Source organism: Rhinatrema bivittatum, chromosome 3 (assembly GCF_901001135.1).
Source record: "Rhinatrema bivittatum chromosome 3, aRhiBiv1.1, whole genome shotgun sequence".
NCBI lineage: Eukaryota > Metazoa > Chordata > Amphibia > Gymnophiona > Rhinatrematidae > Rhinatrema > Rhinatrema bivittatum.
In genome coordinates this window covers 237,057,589-237,071,675 of record NC_042617.1, presented here as the reverse complement: position 1 = coordinate 237,071,675, position 14,087 = coordinate 237,057,589, and the positions used below count along the sequence as shown (strand labels likewise).

The following is a 14,087-nucleotide window of genomic DNA, read 5'->3' as shown; positions in this document are numbered from 1 at the left end:
CAGTCTCATAACACAGCAAAAATTACAAGCGAAAAATAAAATAACAAAACGCATGTTGACCCAAACTCCACAGGGTGGCGGGTGGGTTACCGCCATGATTCGGCCTCCAAGCTGAAGGCCCGCTTGTGCAAAGCAGAAGGCAATGCAGTCCGCCAGCCAATTAGATAGATTCTGTTTACCCACCACAACTCACAGCCTGTTGTTGTCAAAAGATACAAAGAGATGAATGGATTGCCTATAAGCTGCTGTGTGTTCCACATAGAAAGCCAAACCCCTTTTGCAATCCAAAATCCCAGGTGAGAATGAGGTCTCAGAAAGGTGGATAAGACAATGGACTGATTGATGTGAAAGTCAGTCACAATCTTAGGCAGGAACTTGGGGTGTGTATGCAGGACCACATGATCATGAAAAAACTTTGTGTATGGCAGGGTACGTGATCAAGGACTGAAGCTCACTGATTCTACAAGCCAAAGTGATCACCACTAGGAATATAACCTTCCAGGTGAGAAACAGGGGTGTCACAGGAGCATAGAGACTCGAACAGAAGGCACATGAGCCGCAGTAAGACAATGTTGAGTTCCCAGGACACAACAGGAGGCTAAAGAGGGGGCTTTAATTGAATCAGTCCCCTCATAAAACGACCCATTAAAGGCTGTACCGAGATAGTACACACTAACGGCACTGAGATGAACCCTGACTGAGCTGGTCTGAAGCCCATTGGAAAGGTGCCACAAATAGAACAAGAACTTGGGGAGGAGGCATGTGAATGGATCTAAGCCATGCCCCTCACACCAGGTAGAGAATCTCTTCCATTTTGATCTGTAAAGCTTCCTGATAAAAGGCTTTCTAGAAGCCACCAGCACCTGGGAGATGTTTTCCGAGAGTTGCAGGGGCTGAAGGACTAGGCGCTCAACATTCTTGCCGTCAAGGCCAACACCCTGAGGTTCGGATGGCACAACGCACCCTGGTTCTCAGTGATCAGATCGGGTGCGGTCCCCAGTCTGATGGGATCCCTGATTGACAGATCCTGAAGAGGAGGGAACCAGACCTGCCAGGGCCAATAGGGCGCCACGAGTATCATGGTTCCCCAGTCCTATTGAAGTTTTAGAAGAGTCTTCAAGAGGAGCGGGAGAGGAGGATACGCATACAGGAGGCCCTTCCCCCAGTGAAGGGAGAGGGCGTTGAAGACCGGATGACCATCCCGTGCGAACAGGGAGCAGAAATTGCTCACCTTGAAGTTGTAGGGGGAGGTGAAAAGGTCTACATCTGGGGTTCCCTACCAGTGGAAAATCTGGGCTGTCACCATTGGATTCAGGGACCACTCGTGCGGCTGAAAAGAGCGCCTTAGACAGTCCTCCAGCACATTCATAGTCCCGGATAGGTATGTCACCCGCAGTGACATCTTCTGTAACAGGGCCCGGGCCCAGAGATGTACCACTTCCTAACAGAGGAGGAATGACCCCGTGACTCCCTGTTTGATGATATACCACATCGCGATTTGGTTGTCTGTCTGAATCAGGACTTCCTTGTGTGATAACCAGTCCCAGAATGCCCAAAGGGTGTAACAAATTGCCCAAAGCTCTAGGAAGTTTATCTGGCAGACAGCTTCCTGAGCATTCCAGTGACCTTACATGCTGAGGCCATCCACATGGGCACCCCAGCCCTGATCAAAGGCATCGGTAGTAAGGACTACATGGGGTAGGGTGGATTGGAAGGGGATCCCCTGCTCCAAATTGGAGAGACTCTCCTACCATGACAGAGAGATCCTCAGAGGTGGTGTGATGGAGACACGGGCCTCGAGGTCCTGGGATGCCTGATGCCATTGGGACTGCAACATCCATTGCGCTCTGCGCATGCAAAGATGGGCTAGTGGAATATCATGGACTGAGGCCGCCATGTGGCCCAACAAGCGAAGCAGAAGGCAGGCATAAGAACATAAGAAAATGCCATACTGGGTCAGACCAAGGGTCCATCAAGCCCAGCATCCTGTTTCCAACAGTGGCCAATCCAGGCTATAAGAACCTGGCAAGTACCCAAAAACTAAGTCTATTCCATGTTACCATTGCTAATGGCAGTGGCTATTCTCTAAGTGAACTTAATAGCAGGTAATGGACTTCTCCTCCAAGAACTTATCCAATCCTTTTTTAAACACAGCTATACTAACTGCACTAACCACATCCTCTGGCAACAAATTCCAGACTTTAATTGTGCGTTGAGTAAAAAAGAACTTTCTCCGATTAGTTTTAAATGTGCCCCATGCTAACTTCATGGAGTGCCTCCTAGTCTTTCTACTATCCGAAAGAGTAAATAACCGATTCACATCTATCCGTTCTAGACCTCTCATGATTTTAAACACCTCTATCATATCCCCCCTCAGCCGTCTCTTCTCCAAGCTGAAAAGTCCTAACCTCTTTAGTCTTTCCTCATAGGGGAGCTGTTCCATTCCCCTTATCATTTTGGTAGCCCTTCTCTGTACCTTCTCCATCGCAATTATATCTTTTTTGAGATGCGGTGACCAGAATTGTACACAGTATTCAAGGTGCGGTCTCACCATGGAGCGATACAGAGGCATTATGACATTTTCCGTTTTATACACCATTCCCTTTCTAATAATTCCCAACATTGTTTGCTTTTTTGACTGCCGCAGCACACTGAACCGACGATTTTAATGTGTTATCCACTATGACACCTAGATCTCTTTCTTGGGTTGTAGCACCTAATATGGAACCCAACATTGTGTAATTATAGCATGGGTTATTTTTCCCTATATGCATCACCTTCACTTATCCACATTAAATTTCATCTGCCATTTGGATGCCCAATTTTCCAGTCTCACAAGGTCTTCCTGCAATTTATCACAATCTGCTTGTGATTTAACTACTCTGAACAATTTTGTGTCATCTGCAAATTTGATTATCTCACTCATCGTATTTCTTTCCAGATCATTTATAAATATATTGGAAAGTAAGGGTCCCAATACAGATCCCTGAGGCACTCAGGGATCTGTATTGGGACCACTGTCCACTCCCTTCCACTGAGAAAATTGCCCATTTAATCCTACTCTCTGTTTCCTGTCTTTTAGCCAGTTTGCAATCCACGAAAGGACATCGCCACCTATCCCATGACTTTTTACTTTTCCTAGAAGCCTCCCATGAGGAACTTTGTCAAACGCCTTCTGAAAATCCAAGTATACTACATCTACCGGTTCACCTTTATCCACATGTTTATTAACTCCTTCAAAAAAGTTAAGCAGATTTGTGAGGCAAGACTTGCCCTGGGTAAAGCCATGCTGACTTTGTTTCATGAAACCATGTCTTTCTATATGTTCTGTGATTTTGATGTTTAGAACACTTTCCACTATTTTTCCTGGCACTGAAGTCAGGCTAACTGGTCTGTAGTTTCCCGGATCGACCCTGGAGCCCTTTTTAAATATTGGGGTTACATTTGCTATCCTCCAGTCTTCAGGTACAATGGATGATTTTAATGATAGATTGCAAATTTTTACTAATAGGTCTGAAATTTCAATTTTTAGTTCCTTCAGAACTCTGGGTGTATACCATCCGGTCCAGATGATTTACTACTCTTCAGTTTGTCAATCAGGCCTACCACATCTTCTAGGCACTTACATTCTGACTGCTGCACACGAAGCTCGCCAACGACGCTAGGGCAATGGCCTGGTCGCATGGCAAGAATGCTTTTGCCTGCACCATGTCCAGCCTGGCTCCTGTGAAGTCCAGCCTGGGAGATGGGCAGAGGTGAGATTTGGGGTAGTTAATAACAAAATCAAATGACTGCAGCATCTGCATTGTCAGGGTTAGAGAGTCCATTGCCTCCATGCATGAGTCGCTTTTGACTAACCAGTCATCTAGGTATGGGAAGATGTGCACCGCACGGCACCTGAGATGCACAGCCACCACTGCCAGGCACTTGGTGAAGACTCGAGGGGCTGAGGCTAAGCCAAAAGGAAGTACCCTGTACTGGTAGTGAGTGCAGATACTTTCTGCACCTGGGGAAGATGGCAATGTAGGCATAGGCATCCTTGAGATCGAGGGAGCAGAGTCAGTCTCCTCTTTTGAGGAGGGGAATCAGAGTGCTCAGAGAAACCATCCTGAGCTTTTCTCTTGTGAGAAATTTGTTCAATGCCCTGAGGTGAAGAATGGGGCGCAAACCCTCAGTCCTCTTCGGTATGAGGAAATACCTAGAATAGAACCATTTGCCCTGCAGAGGGCGAGGAATGGGCTCCATCACTCCTGCTGTGAGAAGGGAAGATAGTTTTGTCCGAAGTATCTCCTGCTGGGATGACGAACGCCACGATGGACATGAGGGAGCGTTCTCTGGAATCCTTCTGAAATTGAGACGGTACCCCTGATGAACTATGGTGAGGACCCATTGGTTCGAAGTGATGGTTCCCTAGTGGTGAGCAAACTAAAGAAGTCTGCCTCCCACTGGAGGATCCAGCACCAAAGATAAGTCCTGCTAACCCATGCTCCCTCATCGCCAGTCAAAAGCCCGTAGCCGGGGCCTGTAGGGGGGCCAGCTGGGGCCTAGGTGCGCACTGCTGATGGGAACAGCCCCTGAAACTAGCACGGGGTGTAGGAGTCCAAGAGGTGGGGGGATAATATTTCCACTGCCGGTAAAAGGACTTCCTGGAGCTGGACCTGGAAGATTTTCTGGCAGAGGAGGGTGGGTCTGAAGCACTAGCGGAGAGTTGTTGGAGGGTTTCGTGGTGATCCTTCAACTGAGCTATCACATCTCTGACCTTATCCCCAAAAAGGATATACGGGTGTATATGGGAGGTCAGCCAGCTTCTCCTGCACCTCTGGGCAGAGGTCGGAAGCCTGTAGCCAGGCCATCCTATGGGTGCCAATTCCCAGGGTGACCACCTGGGCTGCTGTCTCAAAAACATTGTAGGTGGACCTCACCTCATGTTTCCCGGCTTCCAGACCCAACTGGACAATGGCAGAAAGCGACACCTGTTGCTGCTGGAGTAGGCTTTCTGCGAGCTCCTGGACCTGTTTCCACAGGTTTCAGTTGTACTGGGTCATGAACAACTGGTAAGAGGCGATATGAGCGATGAGCATACTGCCCTGACAAACCTTCCCACCCAAAGCATCCAGTTTCCTATGTTCCCGTCCCGGAGGGGCAGAGGCATGGGTGTGGCAGCACTTGGTCTTTTTAAGAGCGGACTCCACTACCACAGACTGGTGAGGGAGATGCCACCTCTCAAACCCTAATGCTTGCTGCACCAGGTAGGTGGCATCCGCCTTCCTATTCACTGGAGAGATGGAGATCGGGTGTTCCCCCATTCTAAGCAGAAGTTCCTTAAAGATGTCATGAATGGGAACAGCCACTATCTCTTTAGGAGCGTCAACAAAGTGGAGTACTTCCAACATCTAATATCACACATCCTCCTCCATGAGAAGCTGGAAAGGGATAGCTTCAGCCATGGGCCTAACAAACCCCACAGAGGAGATATCCTTCAGGGGAGACCAATGCCTTTCCTCCAGTGGGGAAGGCAATGGTCGAAGACTCTGAAGAGTCATCACCCCGTGGATCAAAAGCACCTTCTTCCTCACTGAGGCCATCATGGGACCTGCATGGGCAATGCCTGAGGAAATCTCTGGCCCTGGGCTCCGAGGACCTCGGAAGCACTGAAAACACCAAAGGAATCGGTGGTCCCACTGGTAACAGGAAAACCTAGGGCAGCGGAAGGCCAGAGGGCCCAGGTAAAGGCTTGTGGAACCGAGGCTTCGGGGCAGCAGCACTGGCTGCATCTTCCTCCTCAGAGGACCCAATGATGGGGATTGCTCCTGATGGAGGCATCGGTGGCCGCTGCGGCAATGAGGGCCTCTCCGGCACCAGTTGCAACAGGAGGGCAACAAGAAGGTTGTCCAGACGCTCGAGCAGGGGTGCCAAAATTGATGTCAGAGGCGATGACACTGGAGTAGACACCGGTGGTGGAGGCGGATCAACGTTCCACAGAGTTTGGAGCATTGCAATCTGCACCCTGCAGTCCAGCTCCTCCTAAAAGTCCGGTGAGTCTAGGACTGAGGAAGAGGGATGAGGCGTCACCGATGCTTCCTCAGTTTGCCAAGGAGGCACGGTGCCCAGCATCGATGTCGGTAGGGAACACCTGGGATTCCTGACTTATCGAAGGATGGGGCCTCCCTACCATGGGGTTGCTTCGGTGGTGGTGCGGCAGCCACCGGCACCATACCGGAACCTTGCATTGATGGTGACCAGTGTCGATGCTTACAAGAGTCTCCCATGGTGCTCGGTTGGTCTTTCCCTGGCGCCGAGGAAGTGGAGGAACTCGATGTCCTGGAAACCGGTGAGATCATGGAGGACCGATCACCATTCCCTCAGTCTTTGGAAGACATTGTCAGGGGAGTGGCGAGCAGGAGCGTATCGAGTGGCTCCCCTCGACCCCTGGATGTCGGGTACTCTGACGTGGGTGTTGATGGAGAGGACTTTTTAGAACCGAAAAGTTTCTCCATTTTATTGAGATGAGTACGAAGGCCCTTGGGGGTCATCTGATAACACAGCTGACACCCTTGGACGTCGTGCGAGGCCCCCAGCAGAGGATGCAAATCTTATGCAGATCTGTGATGGACATGGTCCGCAGGATTTGGGGGCATTGGCGAAAGCCGAACGACAACATGAAAAACAACCGGCGCGTGGTCGATGACCAGGGGGCCACCAAGAAGTGGGACTCCGGGAATCGCCCGCGAAAAAGGAGGAAAAGTATTTTGCCTACCGTACGAGGAGAGGCACAGACCGCGAAGGGGGACCCGACGATGGAACGGGGGAAAAAATTCCAAAATGAGCAGAAAAAGAGAATGAAGCAGAGCGCTACAAACCACAAGGCAACTGCACCGCGGAAAAAGAGAGACTGAAGGGGGACCTTGCGTGGACACGCAGATAGTGGCATGCTGGGCATGCTCAGTGTGCCAGTCAAAGCTTCAAGAAACTTTGACAAAAGTTTTCCGTGCCGGGCTCCATCTGATGATGTCACCCATCTATGAGAACTACCATCCTGCTTATCCTAGAAGAACATCAGGAGTGTGGACCAGGACTGCATCTGGCTAGCATACAAGGCCTCTGAAAGAGCAGTACTTGTCTGTTGGGCCCTAGACCTCAATGAACTTCGTGTCTTGGAAAACTTTCTCTCCTGATGTGCTAGAAATTAGCGTCAGCGCGGCAATATTAGAGGCCAGTGCCAGAAGTGTCTTCAGCAGGGGCTGGATGTTGGTCTGCAAAGCTACCGATGTTGCGATGCCAATGTACCAATGCCTTGTATCTTACAATCCTGAGCTTCCTGGATCCTTCTGTCCAGCACTTCCTCAAAAGCTGCCAATGCCAGCAGAGCCCGAGAGTTAGGAGTATATGGGTGGCTGATATCTGGACCCCTAGAGACTGTCATAATTCCAAGGTCTTCTTCGAGAATGAGCTCTCCTATCTGCAGTAATGCTTTGAGGAATTCAAAGCAGCTGCCAGAATGCTCCCCATCTCGGTATCGCACATCAATAAGATCAATGCCAATGTTTTTTAGCCTTCGCCCAAAGCATGTCATCAGAGTTCTGCAATGCCGGCATCCAAGAGGTGGTCAATGGGATCCACTCTGATAAAGGAAATTGATCAATGGGGTGCCTTAAGCATCAGTGCTAGTACCAGTCCAATGTCTTTATAAGTGACATTATGGAAGGACTAGTAGGGAAAATGCTAGTGAATTTTTGCACCCCAAATATATTATTTTACACTTTTTAGCATTGAAGTAAATTTTCCGAATCCTTGACCACTCTTCTAGTTTTTCAAGTCCCCTTTCATTTTTTTCACCCCTTCTAACATGTTCTCTTTGATACTGATTTTTGTAGCATCTATAAATAAGCATATTTTCCCTTCAAATTTCTCAGCAATGTTGCTAATGTTGCTAATAAAGATATTGAAAAAAAATAGTTACAGTACTGAGTCCTGGGATATCTGTGCTCTAATCTCTCAGAGATTTAATCTGAACTGAACTAGCCTGCTTCCCTACAGGAAAGAAAAGGGAACAAGGATTTTAACTATCAAGAGCATCAAGGACACAAGAAAAATGTGAGCTGAGAGTCCCAAGGTGTTTTATCTGTGGCAGAAATTTTAATGAAATTGGATTAACTGTTAGGAGAGACACATATACAGGGGAGACAGGCAGACTAACAGACATGATGATTTCATAAGGCCAGTTTCTCTTGGTTAAAAGATGAATAAATACAAAATAACAAAAATCACAGTCTCCTTAATCAATTAATACAATTTACAGCATCTCACTCCTGCTCTTGTATTACTTCTTGGTCTTGCAACTAATTATCTAACTTGCATTACAATCATAAATGTTCTGAACTTATATCTTGCATTTAACTCATTTAGTTTACTTACTCGTTATAATCTCTGGACACATTTTTCTCCTCCAATACCATTATTAACTTTTGCAATTGTTTTGTCAGTTTTACCAAACGTTTTTCTTCATCTTGTTTTCTCTGATCGTAATTCCCCACGGGAGCAGGTTCGTCTGTCTGAAATGGAGTAAAACAAAGTGTTTCCAAATGCATAAAATTAGCATGGCATTTGTTTTTCTAGTTGCATGCTACTTAACCCTACTGTCTTGTTGGTATCTGAAAAAATATTTTGATTGGGTGACTAAAGAATTGTATCGCGGAAGAGACAGCTGAGGTGGGTTATGACAGAGGTCTACAAAATCATGAAAGGCTTGAATGGGTAAATGTGAAATGGTTATTTACTCTTTCGGATAATACAAAGACTAGGAGCACTCCAGAAAGTTTAGCAAGTAGCACATTTAAAATAAATTGTAGAAAATTCTTTTTTACTCAACGTAAAATTAAGATCGGGAATTCGTTGCCAGAGGATGTGGTTAAGGCAGATAGTATAGCTGGATTTAAAAAAATGGTTTGGATAAGCTCCTGGAGGAGAAGTCCATAAAATGCTATTAATCAATAGGGAATAGTCACTGCTTGTTGCTGGCATTGATAACATTGCATCTATTTAATGTTTGGGTACTTGTCAGGTACTTGTGACTTGGATTAGCCACTATTGGAGATAGGATACTGTCTTTGATGGACCCTTGGTCTGACCCAGTATGGCATATCTTATGTTCTTATGTACAATTTCCAAAAACAAAGAGAAACAAGCATATACCATATGCATGCATTATAAAAGAGAAAGGAAACATTCGGACAAGGGGCTACAAAACTCAGGAGCACCACGAGGCTTGTCCTTCTTCTCCTTACTAATCACATAAAAAAAAAACCTGCCAAACTTTCAAAATATCCACATAAGAATCTCTAACTTGCTGTATCAAAAGCTCCATGGCAAAAACATGCCACACATTTTGGAGACAAAAATAGTATCTGAATTCAAGAAAACATGGGATAAATCCATGGGATCTCTAAGGAAGTGATAAGAATTATAATGCTAAATTAATTGGATGGATGGGCAGACTGCATGGGTCATATGATCTTTTTCTGCTATCATGTTTCTATGTTTCTATGATAAGGAAGGTTTGGAAGGGGAACACCTGTTGTATAAGGGGGAGTTTAGTGTGCCCTTGGCCCTCAGCCCGGGTCCAGACCTTCCGGGCCGAGCCGAGGGTTGACTGTGGCTCCGCATGGCTGACGGGCTAACCCTCTGCCAGGCCTGCAAGCTCCCAAGGCCAACATCCAAAGATGTTGGAAATTGAATGGTCCTCCAACCATTCCGAGCCCTTTTGGACCTGCTGCGAACAGCATGGAGCAGCAGGCCTGGCCTAAGGTTGAGGGCAGACAGAGGCCTTGACATGAAGACAGGACTATGGTAGATGCGGCGGCATCGCAGACAAGACACTTGGTTGATGCGAAGGCATCTTAGACGAGACTGGGTGGATGCGACGGCATCCAGGCAAGGAACATGACAACAACTGGGTTGATGCTACGGCATCCGGGAGAGGAACTTGACAACAGCTGGGCTGATGCATCGGTATCACGGGCATGACGAGGAACTTGACATCCAAACAGGCAACACACAAGGCATGGACATTGGCACTGTCTCTCAGGGCGCCCTACTCAGGCCACCCGCGGGACTGAGTCACGGACCACCCTGTCCCACTGCGCGCCCTACACAGCCCTTGCAGGCTGGTCACGGACCACGAGGAGAACGGGACAGCGCAGGAAAAGTCCAGGCAAAGAGGGACTCCAATGATGAAGCCGGTGTCACCCGAAGCTCCTTCTAAGGCTGGTGGGAACGGAGGCTCCGGAGCGCAGGGACACTTCCCACCTGCAAGCCACCCCATTCTCGGGCATACACCATCCGAGAGATTCGGCTCACAGGAACTGAAGGCTCAGGAGCACCAGACGAAGACGCAGGGAAGCACATCCTGGCAGGAAGACACATCAGGACGTGGAGGAAGACGATCATGATGAGACATCAAACATGGACTGGGACTTCAGGCGGAACACCAAGACATGAAGACGTGGTAGAAGGCAGACGAGACGAGGAGCTCCACGAAGAACAGACCTTACAAGCTCTGGCAGGCAGGAGCCTCCAGAGAGAAGTCACGATGATGCAAGGCGAGGAACAGTCTGACACAGCAGCCCTTTATAGGGCTAAAGCAGGAAGTCCCATTAAAGGTGGGGCCAGCACACTTCCTGTGCCTGGCCCTTTAAATCCAGCAGAGAGGCGCGGACCGGCGCCTAAGAAGCAGCAGGAGCAGGGCTGTGCAGGACCGTGGACAGCGGCCTGCACAGCGTCATCGCGTAACACGCTGAAGGAAGCAGGACTGGCCTTAGACGCAGGCCTGACGTTGGGGGCGGCTCCAGCCGCTGGACCAGCTCGGGGATGCGGCCTTAACACCGCGAAGAAGATCATGGCGTCGAGGGCAGTCCCAGCCCCGAGGAAAGGTACAGGAAGGCCGCGGCTCCAACCGTGGAGCAGAAGAGGAACCAGGGCGGCCTCTGGGCCGCGGGGGCAGCAACAGTCCGCGGCTCCAGCCACGTAGAAGGCCCGACAGCGGCATCCTGCCGCATCGGGGACAACAAGAGCATGGGAAAGGTGAGTCTGCTCGCGGGGAAACCCGCGGGCAGCAGCATTCATAACAGTACCCCCTCCTCAAAAGCCCCCCTCCTCAAACCTCCTATCAACAGTTCGAGGATAAGGGTATCAGTCCATACCGGATGGAGGAATTAGAGGGTCCAAAAAATGGAAGCTGGTAACTCCGGAGACAGCATGAAACAGAGCAAGCAACGGGAAACCACAAAAACACAAGAGACACAATGAGAGACCAAGAGCACAAGACCAAGGGAACACGGGACCAAGCGAACACGGGTCCAAGGGAGCAGCGACCGAGCGAATGGTGACCGCACGAGCAGCGACCAAGCGAATGGTGACCACGCGAGCAGCGACCGAGCGAACGGTGACCGCGCGACCGACAATACAAAAAACACAAAAGAGGGAGCAAGGGAGCGGAGAGCAAAAGAACAGAAAGCGAGGGAGCAGGGAGCAAGGGAACAGAGAGCGAAGGAGCGGAGAGCAAGGGAGCTCAAAAGCGATAGAGCAAAGAGTGAGAGAGAGGAAAGCGAAGGGCGAAAGTGCGAAGTGCGAGGAAAGGGAAACGAGGGAACGGAACGTGGGAACGAGGACAGTGAACACACAAGCGGAAAACAACAAGCGGAAAACAAAACAAAGAACAAACAAAAAACAAAACAAACAAGCAACCAACACAGAACAAGACACAACAAGCAACAAACAAGACCCAGACAAGGAGCACCACGAACACCAAGAAGACCTGGGGGAGGGAACCCAGGGTGGGCAAAACAAAAACCAGCAGCACCAGTAGGGGAGCAGGTGCCTCCTGCAGGAAGACACATCAGGACGTGGAGGAAGACGATCATGACGAGACATCAAATATGGACCGGGACCTCAGGCGAAACACCAAGACATGAAGACATGGTAGAAGGCAGACGAGACGAGGAGCTCCATGAAGAACAGAAGACCTTACAAGCTCTAGCAGGCAGGAGCCTCCAGAGGGAAGTCACGATGATGCAAGGCAAGGAACAGTCTGACGAAGCAGCCTTTTATAGGGCTAAAGCAAGAAGTCCCATTAAAGGTGGGGCCAGCACACTTCCTGTGCCTGGCCCTTTAAATCCAGCAGAGAGGCGCGGGCCAGTGCCTAAGAAGCAGCAGGAGCAAGGCTGTGCAGGACCGTGGACAGCGGCCTGCACAGCGTCATCGTGTAAGACGCTGAAGGAAGCAGGACTGGCCTGAGACGCAGGCCCGACGTCGGGGGCGGCTCCAGCCGCTGGACCAGCTCGGGGATGCGGCCTTAACGCCGCGAAGAAGATTATGGCGTCGGGGGCAGTCCCAGCCCCGAGGAAAGGTACAGGAAGGCCGTGGCTCCGACCACGGAGCAGAAGAGGAACCAGGGCGGCCTCCGGGCCGCGGGGGCAGCAATAGTCCGCGGCTCCAGCCGCGTAGAAGGCCCGACAGCGGCATCCTGTCGCATCGGGGACAACAAGAGCATGGGAAAGGTGAGTCTGCTCGCGGGGAAACCCGCGGGCAGCAGCATTCATAACAACACCATTGTAAAGCAATAAGGCACATCACAGCTACTAACATATGAACTCCCAAAGAAGAGTATATAACCACACCAACAATATAGTTCTTAAACTTAAAACCTATCAATATTAATACAGGATGGGAGGGAAGTTTCACCTTAGTAATTCAAAATATCCAAGAAAGTATTTCAGATCAAAATAAAGAAATAATGGGGCAAGTCTACCAGGCATAATAAAAAGTACGCTGGTCTCCACAGCCTCTCCAGCATAGAGGATCCTTCTTAAGTCCCATTTTAAACAACCTCACCGACATAAAATACCACTGATAAAAAATTTTAAACCCATTCTCCTGAGTTGATACAAAGATAGAGTTCCCTTTCTTCTATCTTTCCTTGTTTATTCTGGAAGCAAGATCCCTTTCCCAAGCACTCATAACAGTCTATAGCAAGTATGATTCACTATCCAGCATCCTATAAATGATAGGAAGCAATCCTGTAGAAAGAACCTGCCCTCCCAGGTCCTGTAGTATCCTTTCGCACCAAGGATATGTCTTCAGCAGCACATGCCCAGCAGGGGAGGGTTAGGATAGTTGTTATAATCAGTAATTTAATTATTAAGAAGATTGATAGCTGGGTGGCTGGTGGACGTGAGAATCAGTTGGCAACTTGCCTGCCTGGTGAGAAGGTGGTGGACCTCACGCATCACATAGATAGGATTTTAAATACTGCTGGGGAGGAGCCAGCTGTCTTGGTATATGTGAGTACCAATGATATAGGAAAGTGCAGGAGGGAGTTTCTGGAAGCCGATTTTAGATAGAAAGCTGAAATCCAGAACCTACAGGGTAGCAGTCTCAGAAATGCTCCCCATTCCATGTGTAGGACCCCAGAGGCAGGCAGAGCTCCAGATTCTCAATGCATGGATAAGACAATGGTGCAGGGAAGAGGATTTTAGGCTTGTTAGGAACTGGGCTTCATTTTGGTGAAGTGTGGGGCCTTTTCCGAAAGGATGAGCGCCACCTAAACCAGAGTGGAACTAGGCTGCTGGCAGTAACCTTTAAAAAGGAAATAGCACAGTTTTTAAACTAGATGATGGGGGAAAGCCAACAGTCGCTCAGAAGTGCATGATTCGGAATGATGTATCTTTGAAGGATACTAAGAAAACAGGGAAAACTGGGCATCCCAGTAGAGAGGTTGCAATAAATGGAAGCGGACCAGGTGTCTTTAAGTAAAATGCAGAAAAATTCCAAATTACCCCTGTCAACTGATGAGCAGGTTGTTAATACAAACAAAAAACATACTTTGAAACGTTTGTATACAAATGCTAGGAGTCTAAAACATAAGATGGGATAGTTAGAGTGTATAGCACTAGATGAAAAGGTAAATTTAAGTGGCATTTCAGAGACTGGTGGAAGGAGGATAACCAATGGGACACTGTGATACTAGGGTACATCAAAATGATAGGATGGATCAAATTGGTGGAGGGGTGCCACTATATGTTAAAGAGAGC

General features: G+C 48.8%; 1 protein-coding gene across 5 annotated transcripts in view; it reads right to left on the bottom strand.

Annotated features, from left to right (window-relative positions):
* Positions 1-14,087, bottom strand: part of NPHP1 (nephrocystin 1) — a 382,880-nt gene that overhangs the window by 329,345 nt on the left and 39,448 nt on the right. For all 5 annotated transcript variants that reach the window (XM_029594329.1, XM_029594331.1, XM_029594333.1 and 2 more), the window contains exon 3: positions 8,416-8,552. In XM_029594329.1, coding sequence (XP_029450189.1) covers positions 8,416-8,552 — 137 coding nt within the window. The remainder of the gene's footprint in view (positions 1-8,415; positions 8,553-14,087) is intronic.